Raw genomic sequence first — 17618 nt, forward strand, 5'->3', positions numbered from 1 at the left:
CCTGTTCTCCCAGTGAGCAGGAGAGTGTCAGGGTGGATGTGCAGGATCAGTGAAATTTACCTGCTGCAGCAGCCTTGTAGCCCCTGACCTATATCTCTGGGCAAAGCCACCCCAGTAGCTGCTGTTCAGACCCATGGTCTCACAGCTGGAGGCTGGCCTCAGCAAGTTCACCTGCCTAGGCATCCCCCCCTGGCTTTCTGTCTGCCCTTCTGGCTTCCATTCTATAACTCTCAAAGGCACCTTTGCTGTGGTCTGTCTGGCCCCTGTCTCCACGGAGACCTTGCAAAGACTCCACAGATGGTGTGCGAGACATGAAGGAAGCAAGCAAGAGAAAGTCAGAGTAAGAGGATTACAGCCAATGAGACACACACACACACACACACACACACACACACACACACACACACACACACACACACACACACACGGACTCTCCCATGCCCTGTGGTGAGCACAGGGAAGAACTCCAGGGAGAGGGAGCGAGACCCTGTCTCCCAGCTTTGGCAGGAAAAGATAAGTCCAAGTCTGGACAGCAGAAAGAGGTGTGGATGCTGCCCTGGTTGGCTCAGGAGTGGCCACTGCGCCTCCCACCGGACCTGCAGCTCTGCCGCTCAGCTCTGCAGATGAAGCAAGGACATGGTCCAGCACATACGCCCCTTAGACATCAGACTCCTGACACCCACGTAAAGTCACAGTAAGGGGCTGCACCTGTTCTCTGCTGTGGCTCTTGGGAGGACAGACACCCAGCACCTCCTGATGGACAGATGCCTGACAAGGCCTGGCTGGGAAGCCCTGCCTAGCCTCCAGACCCTCACTCCCCACCTGCCTCCCTCATCTGCCTGTGGCCTCCATACTGGAGTTTCTCACCCCACCCTGGCCTGGGTCTCATACCTCTCTGAGACCCTACCACTCAGAGCTTCTGGCACTAAATACACATGCCAAGGGAAGCAGACAGCTGTGTGAGATGGTGGCCATCTCTCCAGGCCCATTATTACAATTTTTCATCACTATGTTTACAACATTGGTTCCTCCTCCTCCTCTTCTTGCTCCTCCTCCTCATCATCATAAAATAATAATAATTTTAAAAGCTAACTATTACCATGTCCCCAATAGCTATATGAGGTGGGGACAATTACTGGACTTCTCTAAAAGAACGGTATGGTACTGTGTCCAAGGTGCTATGAAGGAGACCATTCCTAGGCCACCCCAGCTCTCACGCTTGGCACCACTGCACAGAGCCACCATCTCACACAGCTGTCTGCTTCCCTTGGCATGTGATCCCTATTACACTGGCATTAAATCCACATTAGCTGGGTGTGGCGGCACATACATAAGTCCCAGTCCTAGGGAGATAGAAGCAGGAGGGTCAGAAGTTCAAGGCCATCCCTGGCTATGTAGTGATTTTGAGGCCAGCCTGGGCTATATGAGATCTTGTCTGAAACACACACACACACACACACACACACACATCTGGGATAACCTTCAGTACTACTTGTCAGCTGTTTCAAGTGTCTGCACCAGGTGCACGTCACTGGACCACATATCCCCTATGGCATCAATGACAACTTGGGCTTTGCCACCAGGCACCCTGCAGTTTGGCTCAGGATAGAGCCACACAGCAGGAGACCACGTACCAACAGAGTTCCTCCCTCCAAGCCATGGTACAAAAGCCTGGCTGATCCTCCAGACTGCAGGGCCTGGAGTGCCACCAAATAGCAGGACCCGTGGGGGTGGGGTGCCAAAGCCCTCACGCACCTTCTGTGCCCACCGTCTCCTTCAGGATGATCTCTACCCGCTCCACGTGGTGCCTGTTCCAGAGGCCACCCAAGGCCTTGCGGTTCTGATCTCGGAACGGCAGGATGTGAGCCACGGCCTGTCACGGAGGAACACTGGTCATCTCGGGTTCTCCTGGGGTCAGGGAAGAGCCCTGGCTCTCGAGCTCCAGAGCTCTCCACTTAAAGGGGAAACGCTCTCTGGACAACAGCTCCTAGACCTCAGGCCTCAAAGCTCAGCAGAGAGACTCAAGGCCTACAGCTTCCAGCCAAGAAAGAACGTGTTCTAAACTATGTTCCCGTGGCTGTAGCTCAGTGTAGAGTGTTTGCCCCACACGCCTGAGACCCTAGGTTCAATCTGCAGTACAAAAGAGAAAAAAAAAAAAAAAAAAAAAAAAAAAGGAAAGAAAAAAAGTGAACCCTATCTTTTTGGGACTATCAACTTTTTAAAAAAAGATTTATTATACAGTATTCTGCCCGCCATTGTGCCTGCAGGCCAGAAGAGGGCGCCAGATCTCATTATAGACGTTTGTGAGCCACGGTGGCTGCTGGGAATTGAACTCAGGACCTTTGAAGAGTAGGCAGTGCTCTTAACCTATGAACCACCTCTCCAGCCCCAAGACTATCAACTTTTAATAAGATAATTTAGTGACAAAATTGTGACATGAAAACCTTCAAACTGTATACATTGAATATTATTCCTTTTCACTTCTAGGCCAACAAACCCTCAGCAAGACTGGCCCTGGTCTGGGTGGGGGAAGGACAGTTAGAGATTGCAACTGTGGCAAATGCAAAGGGCTGGATGCAAAGTGGCACACCTGCCCAGGTGGTCAACTGCCTACCCAGTATGAGGCCCAGCTCAGCAGTCTGAGTACCAGAGAAGACAGGTACAGGGCGTTCTCTGTTCGCACAGCGAGGGCTTGAGGAGCCCAGAGTTCTGAGGCCTGTGCTGAGCGAACTGGCCATTGACCTGTATCTTCCAGGAGATCACCCCAAGCTCTCGTTTCTTGGGCTTCACTGAAACACTTGGACTTGGGGTCCCACTTCCCTTATTCAGTGCTAAGTTGTTATCAGCTTTCTGCCTCAAGACAGAATTCAAGATGAAAAAGATTTTTATTCTAGAAAGGCAGGTGGGTGAGGGATTTTTAAAAGCCAATTCTAGTTCCCACAGCGTTCCCAGATGAAAGCCAGATCCAGACATCAGAGTCCCCCGGCGCACTTCTGTGGAGAAGCCAGGTCAACATGGGGCACTCGGAATACATACCCTCTCTGGGAAGCCGGGACAAGGAGATAGAAACTGGTCCTGTGTGCTGTTCACTGTTTTCCCCTCCTTCCACCTCGCCTGTCTTCCTTCAGGAAGGCCACAAGGGCTGAGGACTCCTAACATTTTCTAGCTCAATTTGGCGGTAAATTCCCGGTGACGGAACCATGGCACCCCACACAGCACAGCTACGCCACGCCACGCTCCAAGCTGCAGCTCACCTGCTTGCCCAGGTAATGGTCGACCCGGTACATCTCCTCTTCCTGAAAAAAGCTTCCAAGTTCTGAAGCCAGCTGCTGGGCTGAGAGGTGGTCATGGCCAAAGGGCTTTTCAAGAACAACCCGCAGCCAGGCGCCTGGGTGTGGCCGGCAGCTGCTGTTGATGTTGCGGGCAATGTCAGCATAGGCGAAGGGCGGCACAGAGAAATAGAAGATCCTGCCAGCCTCCCAGAGCCCATCCTGCAGGACCTGGGCCTCGATGTCCTTGTCCAGAGTCTGATAGTCCTCGGCTGTCTTCAGTTGGCGGTACTGGCTCAGCTCTAGAAACCGGTCCTTCAGTTCAGCACATCGGCTCGGTACCAAGTCCTTGGGGCAGGTGAGGGATTCCAAGGCCTTGTCCATGAGCTTCTGGCCTTGCTGGGGGGATGTGAGGGCAGCGCCATGGAAGCTGAAACTGTGGCCCTTCCCAGCCTCATCCAGGTACAGCTGAAATAGCCCCTGCCACAGGTACTTCTTAGCTAGGTCCCCGGTTGCTCCCAGCAGGACTATGGAAACATGCCCCTTGAATTCCTGAGCCTGCAGGCAGCCCAGAAGGGCCAAGCACACTGTCGCAGCGAGCATCTTCCAGACGCCTGTGTGCCTGGGAAGAACAGACAAGGAACAAGGAAAGATCAGATATGGTTATGGTGTGGAAGGAACATAGCTAGGGCACCGAACGTTTATTTCCTGCCTGGCAAGAAAAGGCCACGTGGTTCCTGGGAGATGTTACAGTCCCGCAGCATTCCCCTCCCTCCTGAGCAATCTGGGTTCTGGAGCAGAAGCCAGTGTGTAGGGAGCTTGCTCTGCAAGCAGGGATTGTGCCTGGGAAAATCCTCAGCCACTTGGTGAAACCAGAGCGTTCTGCCGCTGGGAACGTCGGAGAATGGCACGAGTCACCAGGGAGCTCCACGATGCCGAGGATAGAGTGGTCCAGTTCACAACCGCAGCCAGCCGCAGCCGCAGGCTAGCTGGACGGACAGCAGGAGACGGCAGGTACCCTTCCAACCAGTGGCTGGAGAGTGAGGGGAGATGGCCGCCTCCTCTCACCCATCACTCAGCCTCTCCCCATGTCTGCTGGGCTTCACGCAAAAATCACAACACACAGTGGCTCCAGCATAGTGCCACAGATCACAACAACTGTGGGGGCAGGCGAGATGGCTCAGTGTGAAAACACACCTGCCTCAACCCGGTGATCTGTGTATGATCCTGGGGACCCACACGGCATAAGAAGAGAATCAATTCCTGCAAACTGTCCTCTGACCCCTGCCATGTATATGTGTGCGTGCATGCGTGCGTGCGTGAAAACCCACAGAAAGAGAGAGAGAGAGAGAGAGAGAGAGAAGGAGAGAGAGAGAGAGAGAGGGAGGGAGGGAGGGAGGGAGAGAAAGAGAGAGGGAGGGAGGGAGAGAGAGGAAGGGAGAGGGAGGGAGGGAGAGAGTGAGGGAGTGAGGGAGAGAGAGAGAGAGGTGCGATAAATGTAATAGAAAAAGAATAGACTTTGGGGCCGGGATGTGGCTTAGTAGTAAACTGTTCAGTATGCACAAGGGCACTGAATCCCATTTCCAGCACAGGAAGGGGGGAAAGGGCCATGTGGTGGCACACAACAGTAATCCTAGCACTTGGGAGGCTGAAGCAGGAGGATTCCCACAAGTTCAAGGCCAGTCTAGCTACAGAGTAAATTATTTTAGGCCAGTAAGGACCACATGCCAAGCCCTTGCCTCAGAGAACAAACAAGAGGGTCTGGAGAGATAGCTCAGTAGTTAAGATCACTGGCTGCTCTTGCAGAGGACCTGGGTCTGGTCCCAGCACCCACACAGTGGCTCACAACCATCTGTAACCTCAGTTCCAGAGGATCTGATGCCCTCTTCTGGCTTCCAAAGGCACTAGGCATGCATATGGCAAAATATATACATGCAAAAAAGCACTCATAAAATAAGAGTAAGTAAATCCTTTTAAAAACAACAGCAAACAAGTCCAGCGAGGTGGTGCACACCTTTGATCCCAGCAGTTGGGAGGCAGCCTGGCCTACAGAGTGAATTCCAGGACAGCCAGAGAGAAATCCTATCTGTAACTCCCTCCCCCAAGACAACAACAACAACCAATCAAACAAAAGTCTGTGCAGCCCAGTGCCTGGGTGTGAATCCCAGCTCAGCGCCTTAAAAACCTGACAATTATTTAACCTGGCCATACCCCAGTTTCCTCTAAAATGGGTTCTGTAGTGATGCCTCGAGCCCAGGCTAGCCATGAAATAAAATGACTTCATTTTATACAATGCTCAGGGCAGTACCTGCTGCCCTTTAGCCGCCGTTTACGCAATAGCTGATGGTATGGAGTGGAAATGTGCCAGTCACAAACCCAAACACTCACAGTCTGACCTCACTGGCTCCATCCCAGAGCCCTAGAGACCACACAGGACAGTTCAGCCACAACCCCCTGTGCACAGGCTGAGGTGCTGTGGAAGGAAGCTTCCATAGTGACAGAGTGACAAGCTGGGTCCTTGCAAATGCCTTCCTGGCCTTCCCTCAGCAAACATGGCCTCCCAGCTGGTTTTGTTTTTTGTTTTTTGTTTTTTCCCTGACTTGAGGCAGCTGGCATATCTGAGAGGCAAGAGGCCTGGACGGAGTCACAAGAGCACCTGAGTGGTTGCTGCGTCGGGCTTCCGTTCTGGCCTGAGTTGTGGGGTCAAGAGTTGTGTTTGTATCAGCACAGCCCTTCAGGTCCCCACAGAAGCTGGGCTTTGGGAAAGGGCACAAGAGAGCGAAGAGGAGAGGAACCATAGCTATGGGAAGTGAAAGGTGGAAACGGGGTGCAGGATAGAGGTAGAAAGGTGAAGGGGCAACTACAGAGACTGGATACGCACCCTTCATAAACCAGACAGTACGAACAGGAAAATATGTCTATACGCATGGAAAACGGGGCCTCAGAGAGATCGGCAAACATACAGAAGGGCCCCAGGGTTGGTCAGCCTACCAGCACTATTCAGTTGGGATTAAATTTACCTGTTTGGCTGTTGTTATATGAAACCGGGTCTTGCTCTGTAGCCTAGGCTGGCCTCACACTCATAGCAATCCTCCTGCCTCGGCCTCTGAAGTGCTGGGATTGCTGGTGGGAGCCGTGCACCTGTTTTTTTAGTCTTCCTTCCTCCTTGCTCTGGGGACCCACCCCAAAGATGACTCTAGTGACACCCGAGTAAGACAAAGGCTCAAGAGTAGTGCTGCATCCACAGACAGACAGACTACAGGGCATTCCATTTTCCTCTGCTTCCCAATCCCTGTCCTTGGCACCTGAGCCTTTCTTTCTCAGCTGGCAGCAGCCTTGGCCCCGGGGGGGGGGGGGTGCGGGGAGGAGGAGAAGCTGCAAGGTCAGTGCAGGAGAAACCAGAAGCCCAGAGAACAGCCTGGAGAAGGAGGTAGCGCCAGCTGGCAAGAGGCATTCCAAACTCCTGATCCGGGCCTGGGAGCCAGGGCTCGAGATGTGCTGGTACAGAGGGGAGCTGAGGAGCCTCACAGGGCTTGTCAGGTGGGGGAGCCTGAGGCCGCCTCTCTGAGGACAAGGGAGGATGGATGGCACCTGGCCCACGCTGCCTTCTGGCCCTCTACTGTTTTCCTCTGACAGCATGTGTGTTCTGGACCTGCTTCCCAAGTACCAGCAGTCTCTGGCGCTCCCAGAACTCCTAAAGCAAGCAGTATTAGGCATTTCGGCAGAGGTGTTTACAGTACAATTACTAAAGACCTAGCTGCTCTTTCCAAAATCAGCACGGGAAGCACACGTGTTACTTGTTTTCATCATAACCCTGTCTTTTTTTTTTTTTTTTAACCGTAACAACGCAGCTCAAACTGTACTGCGTGTTTGGGTTTCTGTGGAGCTGTTTAAAGTGAAGGTTCTGATGGAGAAGATGAAACAGGAGGCCTTAAGGAGCTTGTGGCTGGGTCCAGGGAGCACACTTTGAGTAGCTAGGCCCCAGAACACTGAGCACAGAGGGCGTCAGCATCAGAGCATGCATGCCTGGGGCTGGAGAGACGACTCAGTGGCTAAAAGTACCGGTGCTCCCAGAGTTCCATCCCCAGCACCCACATGGCAGTTCACAACTGTCTGTAACTCCAGTCCTGGGGTGGGCGGAGGGGGGGAAATCCAACACCCCCTTCTGCCTTCCACAGACACCAGGCATGCACATGGTGCTTGCTAAACACCCATGCGCACAAAAGGAAAAACTAAACGCACACGTCTAGCCTCCTACTCCCATTACAAAGTTGGCACAGTCCTGCTTGAGCTGGTCCTTAGACGCCTTAGCTCGACATCTCATTATCAGTCCCGTGTCGACTGTGGTAGCCGGCACAAACTGGGTGATGGAGCTGCACTTCTCACCCCGCCGCTGGTTATGACATGATTCTCATAATACAGCTGAGGAGACTAGAAGGAAGAATAAATCAAGTCACGAAGCCCAGTTTACCACGCTAATATCAGGTCCCAAGCCCTGGGCTCAAGACTCCATCTAGCTACAGGACCTTAATCTGTTTGGGCGCTGACTTCTTCATCTGTAAAGCATGGCTGAAGCCAGGCATGGTTTCACCCCTATGATCCTAGGGGCGGTCTAGAGGCTCAAAAGCTCAGCTTAGAGTGAGACAAGGGCTGGGGAGGGAAGGGTGCCAAAGGCTAACGGAGATGGCATATGTGGCCCAAACCAAAGCAAGCAAGCAAATGTGAACAACATCAAAAATCAACACAACCATACACAACAGCACATGCTTGTCACTGCAGCTGTCAGAAGGCTACGGCAGGGGGATGACTGAAAGTTCAAGGCCAGCCTAGGCTATATAGTAAGACTCTGTCTCCCAAGCTGAAAAGCAAACAAGAAAAATATAAACCAACTAACTCCTCCTCCGTCCCTTTCCCCTCCCCCCTTCTCCCTCCCCCTCCCCTAGGTAGATGAAATGGCTTAGTGGGTAAAGGCGCTTGCTATCACAAAGCATGGTGACTCAAGTTCACTTCCTGGAGCTGACACGGTAGAAGGAGAAAACTGACTTCCTGGATTTGTCCTCTGACCCCCACATGCAGGCCTTGGCAAGTGAATGGGCGTGCATGCATGTAACACACGCCAAATAAAATTAATAAAACATTTAAGGAATGAATACAGGACAAACGTTAACTAATTAGATTACTTAAATAGTCCAGGTATGGTGATGTACCCCTGTAAGCCAGCATCTGGGAGGAAAGTCGGGCAGTGGGCGGGGGGAGGGGGGAGGAGGTCAGAAAGTCAAGCCAGCCTGCCATACAAGTAGTCTGAGACTCTCTCAGAAAAAAGAAAAGAAAGGAAAGATAGGTAGGTTGGTAGGTAGGTGGTAGGTAGGTAGGTAGGTAGGTAGGTGGTAGGTAGGTAGGTAGGTGGTAGGGTAGGTAGGTAGGTGGTAGGTAGGTAGGTAGGTGGTAGGTAGGTAGGTAGGTGGTAGGTAGGTAGGTAGGTAGGTGGTAGGTAGGTAGGTAGGTGGTAGGTAGGTAGGTGGTAGGTAGGTAGGTAGGTAGGTAGGTAGGTAGGTGGTAGGTAGGTGGTAGGTAGGTAGGTAGGTAGGTAGGTAGGTAGGTAGGTAGGTAGGTGGTAGGTAGGCAGGTGGTAGGTAGGTAGGTAGGTAGGTGGTAGGTAGGTAGGTAGGTAGGTAGGTAGGTAGGTGGTAGGTAGGTAGGTGGCAGGTAGGTAGGTAGGTAGGTAGGTAGGTAGGTAGGTGGTAGGTAGGTAGGTAGGTAGGTAGGTAGGTAGGTGGTAGGTAGGTAGGTGGTAGGTAGGTAGGTAGGTAGGTAGGTAGGTAGGTAGTAGGTAGGCAGGTGGTAGGTAGGTAGGTGGCAGGTAGGTAGGTGGTAGGTAGGTGGTAGGTGGTAGGTAGGTAGATAGGTAGATAGAGTGATAGAGTGATTCTCTGACCTAGGGCGGCACAATAGCGCCGCTGTGAGAGACCCTGGGCCATTTCCCTCACCTCTGGCGTACAGAGCAACCCTGCCAACTGCCCTGGAGAACAAAGCCTGTTGCCAACTTTACAAGCCATCTCAGTGAAACCTGGGGTTCCAGCTCTGGCTCTCCTCCCCACTAGCTGTGCCATCCCTCACCGGCTGCCGGCTGCCGCAGAGGCTGTGGTCTGAGTGGTTTTACATGTGCACTCTCCCTCTGGGCTCTGTGCTGACCAAGAGGAGGGGGCTACGGAATAAAGCTACCAAAGCTGCGTACACAGCAACATTGGTCAAGAAGCAGGAAACCGAATGCCCACGTGGGAATTTTCTTTTCCTTTGCTTTCTTTGTCTAATTAAGTGATCGGTCAGGAAACCATTACTGAATAGTCTAAGAAGCTGGAGGAGAGAAAGGACAGAGACATCATCAACATGGACGCTGGAAAATGTCATTCCCAGCCATGTTCTCGCCCTCATCCTCAACAACCACACTACCTTGAACAAGGCAGTGGATCTGCCAAATCCTCAGCTTCCTCGCCTGGGTAATGAACTAAGCGTATCCAGGTATCTTGCTGGTCCTTGGTCCCATACTTTTCAAGGGAGGTCTGCCCTTCCTGATATCAAGGAGGTACCACCACCTATCCATCTAAGCAGGGAAGTGCTAGGAGGAACACAGACCACTGTAGTGGGCTCACAGGACCAAGAAATATAGAAAAAAAGTCTACATCCTGGTCTCCAGAGTGAGACCAGGACATCCAAGGATATACAGAGAAACCCTGTCTTAAAACCCCAAACAACAAAGAGTGTGGAGGGTACAGTTTCATATATAACAATTTTATTCATGAAACAGCTACCATGGGATATGGTAACTCAAGCCTACAATCTCAAGCCCTTGGGAGTCAGAAGGATTGTGAGCTCAGGGTTAGCCTGGGCTACAAAGCAACCTCATGTCAAAAGAAAGACAAGCAATGAAAAAGAAGAGAGAAAGGGTGGCCAGTGGTGATGGTGGTACACGCCTGTAATCCCAGCACTCAGGGAGGCAGAGGCAGATGGATCTCTGTGAGTTCAAGGCTATCCTGGTCTACAGAGTGAGTCCAGGACAGGCAAGGCTACATAGAGAAATCCAGGAAAAACCAAACAGAAGAAGAAGAAGAAGAAGAAGAAGAAGAAGAAGAAGAAGAAGAAGAAGAAGAAGAAGAAGAAGAAGAAGAAAAGAGGGTGAAGGCTGGAGAGACAGCTCAGCAGTTTACAGCACTTGTTCCTCTTGCAGAGGACCCATTCCCAGGACCCTCGTGATGGCTCACAACCATCTGTAACTCCAGTTCCAGGGGATCCTACACCAAACATGCACATGGTGCACATATGGACATGCGGGCACCCCAAATGAAATAAATAAAAAGGACGTGGAGTCAGTAAGCAGCAAGGCAGCCGTGCTCCCTCTGGGTAAAAAGGCACTGCTCTAACAGGCTCTTGCTAGAATTAGGACTGAGTGTGTGTACACACAGGGATCTTATTTCAACACCCTTGGCTCTCCAAACCCAGCTAAGAGAGGTCATCCTGGGAGAGACTCATCCATTAGACAAACGCCCTGCGAACATTCCAGAAGGGGAAAGACTACTTGGCTAGCCGTGGTGAGCAGGGACTGAGCCCAGCTCTACCTTCCTGTCAACCTCAGAGGAAAGGGGGACACGGCCAGCCGACCCAAAGCTGTCCCTGTTCAGGCCAGCAGCACCCAGAGGGAGGGCTGGTGCTGGCTGGCCACAGCAGTTACAAGCGGTATGTCCACAAGACCCAGAGTGGAGGAAGAGCTGAGAGAAAAGATCAGGGGCTACTACCTACACCCCATTCCCTTCCCTAACTCAGATATCGTTGACAAAGCTGCCTTCTGGGGGTGGGGCTAGAAGAGGGGTTCCTCAGATCACAGCCCGGAAATCTGGACTTCTTAAAAGGACTGGGATGGAAACAACAAATCCAGATGACAGAACACTTACAAAATCGTCCTTATCAGCCAAGTGTCTCCTCTAGTTCTGAGGCTCAGATGCCAAACTTACCAGTGCAGGCAAAGAACACAACTCGGTGTCAATCAACCGTGATCTGCATTTGGTCTCCTCCAGGCCAATCTGGGGACCAGAGTATCCAGACCAAGCTCTTCTCTAAGTTCAAAGAGCCCTTTCACTGGCGTCTCGGAGGGTAGCTAGAGGCTATGTGGAGCACTCCAAGCTCCAATGTACCTGTTTACAAGGTTCGATTGTGAAATTTCCAGGTATTTTCCCAGCTGGCTGTTAAACATTGCCACTAGTAAAGAGAAATTACATAAATGATAACCAATTGAATTCTGTTAAGAACAAAGGTCAATACACACTCAAAACTTACTGTTTCTTATCATGGAATCACTTTTTTGCTGCCTTTTATACTCTTGACATTGCTGAATAGGGGGACATCTATAATATGGATATTGGCAAAGACCATAAATCAAGTGCTCCTGCCCCAGGCCCCACCTCCTACAGAGCAGCTGTTCAGTGTTGAACACTGACCGGCCAGTTGCTGTGCGGCCAAGCTGGTTTTTCCAGTTTGGACTTTCCTGAGTTATCCACCCATACTTTGCTCCCCTGATTGCATCAATTGAATGCTGACATGGCTTAACCCCAAATCTAACTCCTTTTCTCCTTTCCCCTCCCCTCCCCTCCCCTTTTCTCCTTCCCTCCAGGTTTCTGTTTCTTTGTTTTTGAGACAAGATATCTCTATGTAGCCCAGGCTGGCCTCAACTTGCTGGCCTCCAGCACCACCCTCCCCAGCCCTGGGATTATAGACAATATAAAGCCAAACCTCTCAACTCGCTTCAAATGCAGTTGCCACAAGTCCCAGTCAACATGACCACGTTCGGGTCATTAAACCGCAAATACCAAATTCGACCTTCAATTTTTATTTGGGGGAAGCTACAGGCATCTGCCGCCAAGCTCGACGACCTGAGTTCACGCCACAGGAACCGCAGGGTGGAAGGAGAGATCCAGCTCCAGTACTTGTCCTTGTACGTGCGCACGTGCGCACACACACACACGCGCGCGCGCGCGCGCGCACACACACACACACACACACAAATTATACAGGTTTGGTGTTCAGTGTTTCTCACCATCTTTGTTTTTCTGCTCTCCCCTCTGCCTGGATTGCTATAGACAGAGTGCCCTCCCTCCCTCCTGTATCTTCCTTTGGCCCCTGCACAGTTGGGTCTAGCACAGGGGCCAGAGTGACCCTCCCGGTGTTGGGAGGGTCCTGCCATCTCTCTGCTCATAGGTCCGTCTCAAGGGTCTACACAGTCTAGACTCTCACCATCACTTCTTTGACCTCCTGTACTATTCTGTCCATCCTCCTGCCTCAGGGCCTTTGTACTGGCTCTGCTCTCTGCCTGGCCTACTTTCCCCTGCCGGTGGCCACATGGTGCATTACCTCACTAACTTCAGCAAGACCACACTTGGTCAGTCAGGCTTTCTCAGCCCACTCCACTAAAACTGCCACCTCCACCTCATGCCTCCTCTCTCCTCCCCACTCTGTTTCTCTGCAGCCTCTCTTTCCTTCCCTCAAACTTGCTATGTAGTTGAGGATGACCTTGAATTTCCTTGAACTTATTGTACTTTATGTGTGTGGGTGTTTTGTATGATTGTGTGCCACATACATGCCTGGTGCCTGCAGAGGCCAGAAAGGGGCTTTGGGTACCCTAGAACAGGCATTATAGATAGTTGAATGTTGCCATGTGGATGCTGGGAATTGAACCCAGGGCCTTTGCAAAGAGCAGCCAGTACTCTTAACTGCTGAGCCATCTCTGCAGACCATGAGTCTCTGCTCTTCCCCCTCCCCTACCCCTAATCTCCTGAGGGCTAGGATAACAGGTACATGTCACCATGTGTATCTATGCAGGGCTGGGTGTGTTAGGCAAGCCCTCCACCAACTGAGCTACATCCCCAGCCCTATGTCCATAGCACTTCCCAGGACACTGGGTGATGATAATTGCATTTCGCTTGCTCACTGCCTGGCACTCCTCCTCCCAGGAAGTCAAGTCCAACCTAAACAAGGGAGACGTATGGTATGTTCACTTCCCTGCGGCATCTCCCCACCTCCAAAGCAGGGTCAGGCACTCAGCAAGCTCTCCGGCCATATTTGCTAGCGACCAAATAAATCCCCTTTGCACAGGATCACTGTAACCTCGTGTATGAGATAGCCAGGGCTGAACGACGGCAGGGAAACAATAGGCTGTAATGGCACCGTGACACTGCAACCCGCCAGCAGCTGCTCCTTGCTTTACAGCAACACTATTAGCGCCATGAGCTATTTGTGGCGCGTGTGCCATATGCCAAATGCTAGGCTTAGAGTAGGACAAGCGACACACCCTTTTACGCTTGCCGCAATTCTGCGAGGCTACGTACAGGCAGCAGCCGTTTGTGCTGCGGGGAACTGATATGCGGAAAGGTAAAACTACCTTGCTGAAGGTCAAGCAACTAAGAGGGGACAGGATGTGAGCGGAAGCAGCTCGGTCACAGAGCTAACCTCCAATGTCTCTTTAAAATGCAGGGCTGAAGGCTGGGGAGATGGCTCAGTGGTCAAGAGCAGTGGCTAGTCTGCAGAGGACCTAGGTGCAGTTCCCAGCCCCCACCCGGTGCCTCACGGCCACCTGTGACTTCAATCCCAGGGGACCCAGGACCCTCTTTTGCCCTCTGTGGGCACTGTACACACGTGGTGCTCATAATATATACATGAAAGCAAAAACTCATACATAGAAATAAAAATAAATAAATAAAATATAAAATAAAATAAATAAAATATAAAAATAAATAAATAAATAAATGTATTTATTTATTTGTTATATGAGGGCTTTATCTGCAGAAGAGGGCATCAGGTCACATCATAGATGGTTGTGAGCCACCATGTGGTTGCTGGGAATTGAACTCAGAACCTCTGGGAGAGCAGGTGGCGCTCTTAACCACTGAGCCATCTCTCCAGCCCCATAAATAAATCTTTAAAACAAAGAATGAAAGAAAAAAAGCTGGCCATAGTGGCGCATGCCTGTATCCCAGCACTCGGAGAGGAAACCTTGTCTCAAAAAACAAACAAAAAACCAAAACAACAACAACAACAAAAACCACAAAACAAAACAATCAAAAAGAACAAGAAAGAAAACGTGTGGCTATATCCCCAAATGACAAGCTCGCAGCCACCAGCTTGGTGTAGATGTAGACATCACAGGCTCCCTGTCAGTGGCTGCTCACCTAAGCTAGCTGGTTGAGCCTGCTCCTTACCCTGAACACCAATGGCTTCTCACTGGTCTTTGCTAACAAGTCCCATGCCCACGTGCCCAGCAGTGACTCCCTTGCCCGCCTTCTGGCTTTAAGAGGACATGGAGTCGACACACCGGTGAAACCCGAAGGGCCCTGTGGGCTAAGACATTAAGCAAACAATCTGGGATTCATGCTCTGCACCTTTCAGCAGAGCAGCCGATTGACCCGAGGCAGTAACTTTTTTTTTTCTCCTCCACCACAGAACAGAAAAGCAAGTCCTTTACAAGTCCACATGTAGATAATCTCTGTAGGGCACGTTGGCGCACTGCTTGGCGAGCTATAGGCACTCAAGAAATGCCAGCTTCTACCAGTGAGCATCAGCACCACCAAGGCACTTCCCTCAATGCCTCAAAACCAACCAACCACCTTGCTACAGGAAAACTACAGGGCATGGATCATGAGCGCTCAGCTGGTCCACCCGATCACTCTGAAGTGGTACAGTGCTGGGTGGCCCCTCTTGTCCTTTGAGAACTGTACCATCTGACCAGAAGAGCAGAGTATGAGAGGCCCGGTGTTGTGCGTCTACAACGCATACCTCAGGAGGCTGAAAGTAGAACTGAGAACTTGAGACCAGCCTGGGACATAAAACAAGACTTTGTCTCAAAGAACAAAGCCGGGCTGGAGAGGTGCCTCAGCAGTTGAGGGGCGCCTGCTGCTCCTGCAGTGGACTGGAGCTCAGTTCCCAGGACATACACGGTACCTCACAACAAGCTGTTACTCCAGTCCTTGCTCTTGTAGACCTAGATTCAGTGTCCCAGCACTAACATGCGGCTCACTGTAACTCCAACTCCGTGGGATCCAACTCCATCTTATGAGAGTGCATACGAACAGGCACGCGAGCACGCACGCACGCACGCACGCATGCACGCAGGGCTGGAGAGACGGCTCAGTGGTTACACGCGCACGCTGCTCTTGCAGAGGACCCAGGTTTGATTGCCCACATCCATACGGCAGCTCACGGAGTTATTCCAGTTCTAAGAGATCCCACTGTCCGATCTTGTAGCCTCAGTGCACATACACGGCATACTTACATCCATGCGGGCAAAATGCTCATATGCACACACAAAAGTTTAAATATTTTTTTAAAAGTAAAAAATTATTTTAAAAGAAATATAAGCTGAATCTGTAGATCAAAGATTTTGTGCTTACCCAACATGTATGATGTCTTAGGTGAAAACAAACAAACAAAACAACAACAACAACAAAACAAAGAGTAAAAAAAGTAAAACTGCCGGGTGTGGTGGTGTGTGTCTTTAGTCCCAGCACTCGGGAGGCAGAGGCAGTCAGATCTCTGTGAGTTCGAGGCCAGCCTGGTCTACAAAGTAAGTTCAGGACAGCCAGGGCTACACAAAGAAATCCTGTCTCAAAAAAACCAAAAAAGAACAAGAAAAAAAAGAGTAACGCTGTAATTGTGTAGCCTTAAACTTATAGCTTAATTCTAGGTTGTTTTTCCTGCCTGCAAAATGGGGATAAACAATCTCATTTTAATGGCTGGCCAAAAGAAACCAGATCAGGGAAAACAAAACAAAACAAAAAAACAACTTTGTGAGGACATGGTGTACAACCCAGAACAGCTGCTCCTGGGGAAGGTGTGGAGGAATGGGCCACAGATGGCTAACGCAATCTTTGTAATTCTCCTTTATGGTTTGGTTTGGTTTTGAGACAAGAGTGTGGCTGGGTAGCCCAGGCTGGCCTGGGCTTGCTGCCTCAAGTCTCACAAATGCTGAGACCCTAACAGCCCATTTTTTTCTCTCCCCTTTAAATGGTCCCTGAGCTACCCAAACAGCTAACGGTAATTTTTTGCTTTCTGTTAAATAGTCTTGTATTTCAAAGGGGGGAAAAAAATGCTGTTAAATCCAAAAACTCTCTAAAACGAGCTAAACACGGCGCTTTTCAAGGTAGGGTCTCACTGTGTGACTAGCCTAGAACTCTCAGTGAAGAACAGGCTAGCTTCAACCTTCCAGAGATCTTTCTGCCTCTGCCCTCCTCCCTCCGCGTGCGGGATTAAAAGTGTGCACTACTATGGTCCTCTTAAAAGGGCACTTTTCTGTGATGTGTTCCCCAAAATAAAGATTAGCCTCATCAACTCAAAGCTTTGGTCAGCTGTGCATCACTTCAGAGGCTATAAGGGTCCTCATTTTCCAACCAGTTACCTTTTAAGGGCCACAACGGAGGGAGTGGGCTGGCTACTCTATTCGCCGTTATGGAATTTCAGTTTTCCTGGCTAAGCATTCAAGGCTGGGAGAGTCGACTTTCAGAGGCCCCATGCCTCTGGAAAAGAATGTGCTGGGTCGGTACGTAGGAAATGCTCACGCAATAGCAATTGCCAAAGCTTTACGCACTGGGAAAGCACCAGTACGTTCCAGGAAGCCAAGGCACAAGGGCGCGCTGGGACCCTAGGGTTGCTCGGAAAGGGGCCAGGCCACCTCCTATTGGCCCGCCACCTAACTGCACCGCAACCCCAGGCCCTGTAGGGGTTCGGTAGGGTGACGGTGACTTTATTCCCCGATAGGAGGAACGTGCGGGTGGAGGATCGGTGACTCGGGTGAGCACCGTGGGACCTGAGCCACCCTCGTGGCCGCTAGCTGGCGTGTCCTCAGATGCAAGTGCGCAGCCCAGAACAAGCGGGGGTGGGGGGTGGGGTGGGGGGCCGGGTAGGGATGTGCGGCTTACTTCATCTGGCTCCTCCGGGAAGTGGCTGCGACTGGCTCGCACGACAGGCGGCTGGGGTGCTGGGGGGCGGGGGGCCTGCGACCCCCTGCCCGCGCCTCGTCTTCGGCAGGTGCGCGCTTCACACGGGGCCGCGCCTCGGCGCTCCGAGTGCGCCCGGGCGCGCGGCGAGAACGGAGGGCGCGAGGCCAAGTTCAACCCGGGATGCTACAGAGGGTCAGGCTGCGCAGCGTCAGGGCCCAGCGGGCAGGCCTCAGGCCACCGCGGCCCCGCGCCGCGCTCACTCAGGATCCTGGAGCGCGCGCAGTGGGGCCTAGGTCGAAGCGCGCGCGGAGAAGGCGGAGCCTCGGGTCTGGGCACGCCCCGCTAGCTCGCGGGCGTGGCGGAGGAGGCGAGG

At 51.7% G+C, this 17618-nt stretch overlaps 1 protein-coding gene across 5 annotated transcripts in view; it reads right to left on the bottom strand.

Moving 5' to 3' along the window:
• The window catches only part of H6pd (hexose-6-phosphate dehydrogenase/glucose 1-dehydrogenase), a 28739-nt gene extending 11449 nt beyond the window's left edge, over window positions 1-17290 (bottom strand). Inside the window, exons 1-3 of one of the 5 annotated variants that reach the window (XM_051172156.1) lie at window positions 17225-17290; window positions 3255-3891; window positions 1756-1873 (exon numbers count right to left, since the gene is read on the bottom strand). In XM_051172156.1, coding sequence (XP_051028113.1) covers window positions 1756-1873; window positions 3255-3891; window positions 17225-17229 — 760 coding nt within the window. In that variant the 5' untranslated portion in view covers window positions 17230-17290. Of the gene's footprint in view, window positions 1-1755; window positions 1874-3254; window positions 3892-6289; window positions 6442-11215; window positions 11765-16704; window positions 16971-17224 lie in introns of those variants that run through there. The other 4 variants (XM_051172160.1, XM_051172158.1, XM_051172157.1 and 1 more) reach the window with 4 other exon arrangements.
• Between the last annotated feature and the right edge of the window lie 328 nt (window positions 17291-17618).

This window comes from Acomys russatus, chromosome 29 (genome assembly GCF_903995435.1).
Source record: "Acomys russatus chromosome 29, mAcoRus1.1, whole genome shotgun sequence".
Lineage (NCBI taxonomy): Eukaryota > Metazoa > Chordata > Mammalia > Rodentia > Muridae > Acomys > Acomys russatus.